The sequence below is a fragment of the Echiichthys vipera genome, assembly GCF_963691815.1.
Source record: "Echiichthys vipera genome assembly, chromosome: 21".
NCBI lineage: Eukaryota > Metazoa > Chordata > Actinopteri > Perciformes > Trachinidae > Echiichthys > Echiichthys vipera.
Genome location: NC_139846.1, coordinates 13,386,694 through 13,398,758, shown reverse-complemented (window position 1 = coordinate 13,398,758; position 12,065 = coordinate 13,386,694). Strand labels below are relative to the sequence as shown.

Below are 12,065 nucleotides of genomic sequence, written 5' to 3'. Positions count from 1 at the left end.
AGAGCAAGTGTTCAACAACTCACTCAACACTTGCAGCCACTCTTACAGTACTTGTGTTTGGTCTTCACTTTCATTCATACCAGCACTTTAAGGATGGTTTATATACACAATCAAGTATTGTTTGAACAAAAAAGCGCGTTTTGAATGCATTTAGTAAATATTATAAAAGTATTCATCGGCATTACTTCTTTGTCTCTAGCCTACTGACTTTAACAACAGTAGCCTCACAGGGTCCCCCCCCTCTCCAAAAGTGTTCTTAAAAGTAGTGTCTGTTCTTCCCTGTGCTTCTCAGTCTTTGTCAGGCGCACTTAAGGCTTGTCAGTGCACTGTTTGCAGAGGCTGGAGCTGGCGTTGTTAAATAGGGCACATTTGTCGGGGCAGGAGGACGCAGCTACCCCGGTGGGGAAGGGATATCCAGGCGGCTGGTCGTACGCTCCCAAGCCGGGTGCTGCGAGGGCAGTGTTGGCCGGTATCGAGGCAGCGGAGATGGCTTGGCCCTGGTTGAGATACGCCACTAGCCTCCTCATCTCCTCCAGTGCCTGCGCCTGCATGAGGATGTAGTTTTTGGCGAGCAGCAAAGTGGCAATTTTGGAGAGTTTCCGCACTGACGGGCTATGCGCGTAAGGGATGACCCCTCTGAGCTCGTCCAGCGCGTCGTTCAGATCGTGCATCCGTCGCCTCTCTCTGGCATTGATGTTTAGCCTCAGTGTTTTCTGTTCTTTGGTTTTCTTACCTCCTTCTCCTTTCCCCACGGGCACCGTCCGCCCGTCGGCCAGAAGGACCATGTCACACCTGCCGTCACTGTCATCGTCTTGACTCTGCTCTCCGCCGCTGCTCTCCGCCGCTGAGATCCTGTTGGCGCTCTCACCGAAATTGACGCACAAAGATCCGGTCGGCAGACCCAGTGGCCCCCCTCGACCTCCTGCCAGTCCTCCCGGCTGAATCGAGTCTTGATCGGTCTGGTCAAAACAGCTGATCGGTGACTGGCGGTCTCTAGCTGGTAGTTCAATGCCGGCCGACGACCTGAAAGGATCCATTTTTTTAGTGGACACGGCGCTGAGAGTTTTGTGAAAAATGTCCCCTGCGCCTCCGTTCAAGTTCATCCTTCTGTCCATATTTGTGGTCTTCCGCGTTGTTGCAGGCAACGGTCGCTTCTGGGAAACTCTTCGCGCGCCTCTATGAGTTTCTTCCTCTGTTCTTTCCTTTACGAGTTTAGTTGTGTGTCAGTGGCGAAGTTGCTGGCTTGCTCGACTTGTCAGCTGAGGTGTGGAAACGAGGAGGAGACTCGTGTAATAAGTGCTTCTCTCTCTCTCTCTCTCTCTCTCTCTCTCTCTCTCTCTCTCTCTCTCTCTCTCTCTCTCTCTCTCTCTCTTTCTCTTTTTGTGTCTCTGATTCACCTTCACCAGATCTCCACGACGATCCTCGTTACGCACCAGACGCCTGAGTCTTTTTACATCATTATCTCGAGGCGGGTTATTAAAAAATGATTCGCCTATTGGGATAGAGACACCCTCTCCCCCTCTCACTCTCTACCCAATCAGGTTAACGATTTAATTAATGGGATTTAAACGATGACAAACAATACCGCGTGCGCTCTACCTCCGCCTTTTGTGCGTGCGTGCGTGTGTGTGTGCGCGTGAGAGAGTGTGTGAGTACTTTTATAACGGTATTCTCAAAAAGCCCCCTGACCTGCTTCAGGGATTAACTTGTGACATTCTCTGATGTTTCTAGAGGAAAGTTCTAAATCGAATTTATTTTAGTCAATCTGTTATATAATATAAAATGTTTTAGTCTTTTCTTTCTTCTGTCACTATTCTTTAGCTCCTCTTTGTAAGTATAGCACCAAACCTTCACTTGGATGCAGAGAAAGACCAGGCTTTGTGTCATCAAGTTTGACAGGAGTCTCTGCTTCACACTTGAGTTGAGTCGGTGGTTGATTGTTTCTGAGAACCACAACAAGCCACTCTAATGTTGTCTGCTTTCAGGTTTCTAGTTCAAGTCCCCCCCAAAATGAACATGCATTTCTGTGTTTCACTATTGAAGAATGTCAGTCAGTTTTCACAGACCCTGCGCTCTAACCAAGATTTACCTGTGCTCATACTGCCATCTGTTGGGTTGTACGGTGAAGTACACATATCAGGATCAACTAATAAGCTAAAGCTACTAAAACTCTGCAGCTGTCTTTAACCCCTTGGCTTCTTTGGTATGATAACATTGTCAAATGCATGTTATAGGGCGGAGAAATAAAATCAAAAATGTTAAAAATCCAGTGAACATTTTAGGGATTTAAAGTTTACCTTTACCCCCAGGTCTGAGTCTGCAGAGGGCTCGGAAAAAGGGGCTTTGCACCTCACATTAGAGGATGTTAACATTTTAAAATGTGATGGTATAGAGACCTGCCGACTCTGCCTCAGCATTTGACTTGTAAGGTGCTGATTTAAAACAGTCGCTGGTGTGTTGAGACATTTTCAACCCGTAAAATGTCTATATTTAGACATTTTAAACATTTTTAAAAATGTCAATATTATGTGTTTCACAGTGCAGTCATATTATTCAGTTTACAGTTCAGAAAACATGTATTAGTGTGCAGTAACTTTTTAAAATAGTACTGAATGTGTCAACAACTCTTATAGGCGGGGGTATGAAAAATACATTTAAATCTTCCATTCAAATAATGTAGCAATCACAAACGATTGCAATTTTGATATTTCACTCAATATAAGCATGATATAGCTTCACCAGGGTGTTGGAAGAAGTAGATGCATTATACATATGATGTTGCACAGTGTGGAAAAATGTATTCTCTAACTTTGAAGCTGATTAAAGAGGCACTACACAAATTTTACACGGATGAATGGATAGATTGTTGCTTAGGTTTGAGGCAGTGATGACAGGGGCATGAAGCTCTTACTTTAGCTATATATGCAATATATTATGTTATTTTCTTTTCTTTTCTTTCTTGCTCTGGGAGTAGAGTGAAGCGTGGTGGCTGGGGTCTTGTGCTAAGGTGAGTGCTTTGTGTGCTATGGCAGTGACAATGACTGCTGGGAGGTTGGGAATAATTTACTCATAGTGATGAGGGCGCTGCTCAGCCTCTGGAAACAGTAGTGCAGAGAGTTTACAGTGCAAACTGGGGGAATGAAGTTTGCAAGACATGGGACTTAGCAGGCAGGGAGGGTCTAATGAAAGTCACCTGAGTTACATTATTGAAATGCTGCATTCATTTTGACCATTGACCAAATCGGTCTGTCTACTGCTTTCAAAAAGAATTAGAAAAAATTTGGAGATCAATTTGTCTCATAAGGGTTTCTAGAAGTACTGCAGTGGAGCTGTCCGTGGTGCTGAACACGCTGACGGCTCCACTGTTTACACCTGAGCGACTTTGCATTCCACAGGAATCTTTAAAGTTCACCGTAGCCCGGGGAACCCCACAGTTCACTAAGAGTCATTGTGACCAACTCAACAACTGCATGCACAAGGAACACATTCTTCTTCACCTCTAACACAAAACGCCATTTCAGTAATCATCCTCCCTCAGAAGCCATTTGTAGATACCGACTGCAAGCTCCCTTCATTTCTAAGTTACCATGGGTACCATACGTAATATGGTATTAAATTAAAGGTTCTGATTACATTGACCCATGCCAAATGAGACCACAGTAAATATATGGTGTTTTTTTTCATCCTCTGGGACAGTACCTTGGCAGCCACATGTTTTGTCAAAATCAAGCTTTTGTAGAAAAGTCTGCTCTGCCTCTTTCCATATGTTACACACTAAAGAAGACAAACTTTTACCAAAGAAGAGTTTTCTTCAGAATCGGTAACATGAAGAGAGAGAGAGACAGAGGAGAATTGAAAGAAATTTAAGTGTAAAAAGCTACAGAATTAACTCAGTGTTTGTAGACGTCTTTGTGCGTTTTAGCCAAAACTTTTAATAAAGACTTCAAGACTTGTGGCGGGTTTTCCCATAACTGAAAATATGTTGACTCAATCTGGTCAGTTACAAAATTGTTCAATGGAAACAGACTTACTAGCTGTGAGTCGACTCGAGAGACGAGGCCCTTCTAGTAAAACCTCAGTAACCACAATTAAAAGGAGTTTATGATTAAATCCCAACTCCCACAGGCATTCCTCTCTAACAGTGGCATCTGTCTAGTATCCATCCTCTCATGGCAGGTGTTATCCACCCATTGTTTCTACCTTTTGGCATCCAGTATAATAATATTTGGATTTGAAAATAACTGATACTAAAACCTCAAAGACTCAACTTGAAAGCCTCTCAGCTGTTAGATGGAGATGATTCATACTAGTGTAAGTGCTGTGGGTGCATGATAAAGTATAAATCAATCCAACGCCATCTGGGGTTTCCTCATAACTTCAGTGAAGTCTCAACAACACATGTAAGACAAGTCTTTCTCTTCTGCCTCTTTCTTAATCCCATGAACCCACGGCTGCCTGCACAGCACCAACTGGTTACAGTGTCTGACAACAGAACATCAGCACATGGACTTAACATCACTGTAAACACTAAATGTGTGAACATCATAATCAATTATCATATCTTACTTGTATAAAAAATCTTTCATCGTATGGCTCCCCCCTCCACTCAATGAATTCATCACACAAAATCTAAATGCATCTACTAGAGCATCTGCAAGAGGGGATTGTTTTGGGCAGTCAGTATTTTCTTACCGAGCAGCACATACTTGGAGTACTATACCCACAGAACTAAGGATCATCACAGCCTTGAAATCTTTTTCTAAATCTGTAAAACGATGGCTATTTGAAAACCAGACATGCTGCCATAATCAGGATTAATGTAATTTACTCTGTGCTTACTTGTAGTTTGTGCATTTATGCTTATTGTCTGTGCTAATACTGTGTTTGCTCATTGTTTGTGCATGATGCCTTTGTCCTTGATTAAATGCTAATGTATTTAAATGTGCTATATGTTACACATTTTTATTTTTATGTCTGTTTGCTTTTTTTTAAATCAATTTTATCAATTTTATCAATTTTATCTAGTGCGTCCATGTGTATGTTTTATATTGTAACTAACATTTGTGTTGCTGTAATTTGTTATGCTCATGTGTTCTTGTGTCTATGTTTTTTGTATTGCAATTGTATTCCAATAATAAAATAAACGTATGTGAACAATTATGTTTAAACCTGTTTTTACACTATTATGTTTACGTCACATGATATTTGACAATTTAATGATGAAAAGAATCAACAAATAATTTCACACACTGGTAATGTGACCAAATGCGCTGTTTTACTACTTTTAAAACACATGTAAGTAAAGAGATGTGTGGTTTAATGCTGAATTGCTATATTTTTACCATGTTGGGGCTTAATGTTCATGTCAAAGAAGTTCTTTGCAGCTGTATTATAAACACAATTGGCCAATACGAGCTTAATATATTCAAGGTCAATGTTTTACCTCTTTTCCAGCATATTTCAATTAGCGTATGTTCAGTCTCTCTGCTGAGGCTTCCACGAAAGGCCATCGGGCAGAATACTTGAGGAGTTATGATCTAATGAGTGGCAGAGACAGCCGCTTTATCCTGAGACTGCAAGAGAACACCTTCATGGCCAATCAGGTCCGGCTAATGAGACAAGATGGGCCAGGACGGTGCCACAGCCATTACAGCCGTAGTCTGTCAGCACTTTGGTAATGAAGAGACCATTGAAGGCAAAACTGTGTTAGAAAAGAGAACAAGCATCAATATAGATTGGGAAAGTTTAGACACAGGAGCATGACAGGAAGTGTTGGAACAGTTAATGAAACTTCCAAACAGGTAACAGGATTTATACTGCCAGTGAGCTTAAAGGGATAGTTTGGAACTTTTGAAGTGGGGGTTGTATGAAACAAAGAAACGAACCAATGCCAGACTGCACCATATGCAAGTATCCAAACAAAAACCTAAATATACAGTTGTTTCAGGTTTTTAATCCACTTATGATGCCCTGGGTTTTGTGGAATGTCCCTTCATCTTACCATGCATGAAAGTGAAAGGATAAAGTATCAAAGTATTTCAATTCAAAAGTGTAATAAATGCATTTAATAATTGAAATTGATTAGGCTTTTACCGTCCATTTTGTAGAAATAAGTCAGACTGATTATTATTAATCACAGTGTAGTTTATTCAAAAGTCAAAAGTAAAACTTCCCTCTCAAAATGATCATTTGGGGATCAGTTTCTCATCGAATGTTGCCTTGAATTTGTGAAGAAAACTTCCTCACATGCTTCTACAGTGAACAGGGGAGAGTCGTGATGCGTTGTAGTAAGTTATAGGAGGCCACATTTAACTCCAAAACAATATCAAACATCCATTCTGAAACTCTCATGCAACTGGTGCAGTGTAATGCAAGTCTCATTTGTCCAGTCCTATGCTCAGTACTTCCCAATCATACGACTGTGCAAAAGTTTTGTAAATATTATGGTTTTAGCAAAAATGCATTTGATTGTGAAGTACTGAGTATATGACTGGATGAATGAGACTTGAAATATACTGCACGAGTTCTGTGAGAGTTTGTGAACTGGGGTTTTGATATAGTTTTGTCGTTGTTCAATAGGCCCCCTATTTATTCAATGTATCAAAACTATTTCAAATTTTTGGATTCTCTCACAGCACAAAACCAAACTTATTTTCAGGAATTCAAGGCAACACTCAAATGTTCATTCTGAGGGTGAATTATCCCTTTTTATAATTCATTTCTTGTGCATTCAAATCAATAGCTTTTTTTTTTTTTTTTCAATTTCTACCACAAGAGGGCAGACAATGACCTGTAATAGGGGGAAGCGGTTCATGCTGGAGCTAAAGGGGGAACCAGGAGTTTGATGAACATGCTTTATGGCAGCCCTGTGGTTTTCATTCAACTTTGAATATTTTGGTTATCAGTGGAAGCCAGACTCTCAGACTGTAAAGACCTGATAAGAAATTTCAATTTTCAATTTTGTCATGTGGTGCTCTACATCGAGACCCACCAGTGAACCGTATTCATGCCGTGACATGCAGGCTTCTTTATTTGTTCTGCAGGTGACCAACTTGCAGTTTAATTGTAATGCCCCCTCCCAGTAGGTAAATATTGCAGGTGACTACTTTAATAGCTGTGTTTGTGGATCAGTGTCTCTTTATCCATGCGTGTCACTTTAAAGACTGTAGCACTTGATCACACCCACGGTAGATTAATGCTCTTTTGCTCCACTTCTTTGTAGCTTCTATTTATGACTCTAACTGGCAGTAAATCTCTCTTCATTTAATTATTTTCGAATATGGATGAACTCGCATTTCCTGTCTAACTGATCATTGTAGCGTTGATTGTTTTTCACCACTCATTGCTTATTTGAAGGATTAAAGGAAATAATCATTAATGATTTCGTGAAATAATTGGATATTCCCCGCCCCCTCCCCATCCGGCTCTTCTTCCATCCATCAGTCCGACCGCCATTCTCGCGATGATGTGCATTAATCAAGATCTGATCGTTGTCTGCTGTCAAAAGCGTGCAAAACGGAGCACGTGTATATCTCAGCATGAACATATGCTATGCTTTTTATGAAAACGTAACAAAGCATAGATTGTGCGAAGTGTGGCTCAACGGATCTAAACACAAATTGGGATGTTTGTCCAGTTCTGAACTCCGGAAGAAACAGGAGCCTCACCCTGGTTAAATAGAACAGAGTGCGGCGCCCCTGCACGCCACTAGGCGACACACTAATATGGGAGGATGGTATTTCATCCGGCACACATGCCATAAGACACTCTGTTCTGCACTGTACTTATCATTTATGTCAAAAAGGTTTGTTGGAAAACATTTCCAAACGTCTGGATATCAATTTGATTGGATGTTTGGGTTCATACCTGCAGAGGTCTTAAGCCCACGTCCTCATTGGTATTCCATACTGGCACCGTGCTTATGGAAATTAATATGCAGATCAAATAAATCATAGTGTGATATCCTTGTCATGCGAGGCCTTTTTGTTTAAGGTTATTGCAGGATGGCGAAACTAGACCTACTTAATGACCATTCTTACAAGTATTCAGAAGAGGTGGGAGAAAAACGTGTCGCTGGAACAAGATGTTCACTCGTTTCCACTGCAGATCTGCTGAACAGCTCTTTGAAAATAAGCGACAGTAAAATGAACTTAATCAGAGCGGTGATTTTGTTTTTAAGCTGCTATTACGTTGTTGTAGAAACCACCGTGGAAAGCAGTTACACCTCTGCCACTCCGTCTGCTGACATTTTCCTTCTAGACTATACCTACAGATGTAATGACTACATTAAGGTGTGTGTGTGTGTGTGTGTGTGCGTGCGTGCGTGCGTGTGTGCGTGCGTGTGTGTGTGTGTGTGTGTGTGTGTGTTTGTGTGTAAGCAGTTTATGTGTCGCCGGGTCCGGGCTGCATTCCTGTACTACAGTAAAACAGTTGAGCAATTTCCGCTTCTGCACCGACCGGCGAGTGAAACAAAAGGCTGATCGGTGGTGCGCAGATTTCAGCACCACAGAGGGTGGACAGAGCTCTCGGGAAGCCTGTGTGTGGATGGACAGCTCCCACCGACAGAAGGAATCACATGCATGTACACATAAAAAAACGTTAAATGGTTGTGTGTATTGACTTTATTGTTGGACGAAAGGGGGGAGGGGGGGCAGTACATGAGCAATGCGTTACAGTATGAAAAGGCACATTCACGGAAATATGCTGCTGTATAAAAAACTGTCAATAATCAAAAGATGTGATGCGTTTGTTGAACCTGCAGACATCCGAAGAAGGAAGGATCATCTCTTGGCATTCACCGCGTGCCTTAATTGTAAGACATTAAATCAAGGTCCGCTGTGAACACGGAGAGACACAACCCGCTGGTCTGTTTGTGTGTCTGTGTGTGTGTGTGTGTGTGTGTGTGTGTGTGTGTGAGTCCAGCTGCATTCACTCGGCCGTGGGAAACGGCCAGACACCTCGACCGTTTCCGTAAAACCCGTTATTACAAATATAATCAGGCCTGTGCTGTGTGACTATAAACTTTATCAGGATGTCAGCTTTGGCCAAAAAATTTAAACAAATAAGAGAAATCCCAAGCACGGGTCCAAAGACATCAAATCCTCCCGGTCGTTGTGCAGGCCTACCTTATTATGTAAAAAGAAAAAACAACATTCAATTGGAGGGACAAGAGGTTAGTTTACAGGAATGACTTAAACGCAAAACAGTCAGTAGTTTTCGGCCAAAATGATGATACGTCCCAGTGCGCTTTTTCAGATGAAAAAGGGACTCCGTTTGATACTTTGTCCAAAACTGCAGAAAGCGTAAAAGTCCTCCGTTATCCCATAATGCACCTACAAAAAAAAAGAAAACACAAAATGCGTCATGAACTTAATATAGAATAGCAGATGACAAAATCTCATACTCCACATTGACCTGAAAAAGAACGACCAGTTGGCGTCCATGAAACAGAAAAAAAGTCCCTGTCGATGTCCATAATATCGATTTTCCTATAGTCACATAATGCACGCATTTCTTTTTTCCTCCCAGCGCGCGCGCACACACACACGTACGCACAAGTCTGCAGCCTCTACTTGCGGGTCACACGTTAAAACTGCCGCAAATTGCAAACGGGGGCAGCTGAAGAGCCTTGGTAACTGCGGTTGTCCTGAACACGGAGGTGCTCTTTGCAGATGCATCCCTGTACGCGCATCACCCCAACAGCAAACGGACCGGGACGGAGCAGAGCAGAGCAGGGCAGCGCGAGCCCGGCACCGACACCGTGTAAATGGGACTGATCTCTCTGTGTCCGGTCTTTTCCTCTGACTTTGGGATTAATGGTGCTCCAGCCAAACAAATGAGGCATCTGCCTTCAGCACAAGAGGATTGGGATGAAGGGGGTGGGGGTGGGAGGGAGGGAGCGGGGGGGTTGGGGTGTTGACGTCACCGGGCAAACAGATGTTCCTCTATATTACCCAGCGTCCTCCTCATGACTGCCCTGTGTCCTTGAAACTAGGAGGCAAATTGACGACTTCCTATTCGGAGTATTAACGTTTATCGCCGAAATGTGTTAATAGTTCTAGTGTGTGTGTGTGTGTGTGTGTGTGTGTGTGTGTGTGTGTGTGTGTGTGTGTGTATACACGGGCCGGCAGAGGAAATGCCAACAATGGCCCCGCAAATTGTGAAGCCCTAAATCTGGCATTGGCTGTGGACGGTTATGCAACATCGCACTATGCAAAAAATGAGAACATACACGCACACACACACACACACACACACACACACACACACACACACACACACACACACACACACACACACACACACACACACACACACACACACACACACACACAGGGATGAGGGAGGGATTCTCGTCATCCTGAGCCTGCTGTCTGATGTGTGTGCAGTTTGGTTTAACAAAACTGTATTTTTGCTCAATTATGACGAACCGCCACTGATTTTTAGTCCTTGGAACAGGGTTTCAAATGTGACACAAAATGAGCCAATGGCATTGTGTCATGGCGAGTGTAACGGAAAACTGCGGTAAGGTGTATGCTTATTAGACAATACATTTTCGTGATTGAATAGGGGGCTGACACAGATACGGGATCCATGCAGTTATAATCCAGTATAATCTGCAGTGATGCAGACTATAGAGACGCCATTCGTCTGTATAGCTAGACTAAAAAATGCTAAAATTCAAATGAAGTCAGGAATCATAATCAGGAGTCACACACCTGCTTTACTCTGTGAGCCTGCCGGAGCCTCTGAGCTCATCATACTGAGGACCAGCTCTACACCTGACAGCCCCTGTTTTACCGTTAAATAGTATGATCTAGCGCGTGTAAAGCAGTGTAGTGGAAATGAAGAGGCGCAGACTCGTAGATATGGTAATCGCAATGCATTACCCACTCGCTATAAAAGAGAGGAGAGGGATGCAGAAACAAAGGGAAACGCCATTTTAGACGGAAACGTCCCCATCCCCGGAAAATCCGACGGCTCGTTTATCGCCGTCGTTCGGAGCTTCATCGCGGCTCGTCAGCACATCATCATTTTGTCCCTCTATGTATCCGGAACACGACCCCTATTGTCCTTAAACACCGCGCACCGAAAAAACGATGCGGCTCAGAAACCCGCCGTCCTCTTTACCCTTCTTATTGATTATGCAACCGTCGACATAAAACGATCTGTGCACCTTGCGCGGGGTTGCTGATGGTTTTTCCATCGCCTTTTTGTTCACTTTCTTCCTAAAGTGGTTCATTCCCTGAACCCCGCAATAACAATGGCAAGTGCAACGTGCACGGGGAAGCGTGCAGAACCAGCAGCTCTCTGTGGATACAAAATGATCCATTTTCTCCTCTAATCCATTGAAATACACGTTACAGCAACGGCTAAAGCACAAATACACGTTCATCTCATCAACGGTTGATGAAATAGTCGAGCATAAAGTAAGCATCAGATAGCTACTCACCATGATATGGTCCACGCCATATGGTCGATCCCAGAACACTGTGCTCTGCTGCTATTTATCCGTGCTCTGCTGTTTTTTTCACTTCAGTTTTGTCATTAATACTTCACTGCAGATCTCAGCATCACGGGGACAGTATCTCGTATTCCCGGTTCCTTTCGGTGTAGCAGCGGACAAGCAAAGTCTCCGTTTGGCGAGAGGCTGATACTACCAATGAGAGCGATGCTGTAGCCTCTGCAAAGCATGGCTGCGCTTTCTCGCTTTTTTTCAAAAGAGGGTAGGTCGTTCTGTGCATTACAATAAAATCTCTCTCTCTTCTCTCTCTCTCTCTCTCTCTCTCTCTTTCTCTCTCTCTCTCTCCTCACAGGCACGCGCACACATGCTTTTACATATACAAATGCGCGCGCTCAAACGGACATGCAAATAAACCCTGCGCGCTCTGGAAACTCTTATGTTTAGTGTTTTATATCATCATTATTATTATTATTATTATTATTATTTTTATTTCTATTTAATTGTTATAATTTCCATGCATGCCGTAGCTGTTAAACTGCTTTTTATTGTGCAGTGCAACATTATACCGTAGGCCTGTTGTAGTTTTATATGCGCAGCAATA

General features: G+C 42.8%; 1 protein-coding gene across 1 annotated transcript; it reads right to left on the bottom strand.

Moving 5' to 3' along the window:
• Positions 1-308: 308 nt before the first annotated feature.
• Positions 309-1,115, bottom strand: bhlhe22 (basic helix-loop-helix family, member e22; the record flags this gene model as incomplete). The annotated part of the gene is made up of 1 exon (XM_083935900.1): positions 309-1,115. One exon carries the CDS (start codon positions 1,113-1,115, stop codon positions 309-311), a length of 807 nt encoding a protein of 268 aa, XP_083792026.1.
• Positions 1,116-12,065: the final 10,950 nt, after the last annotated feature.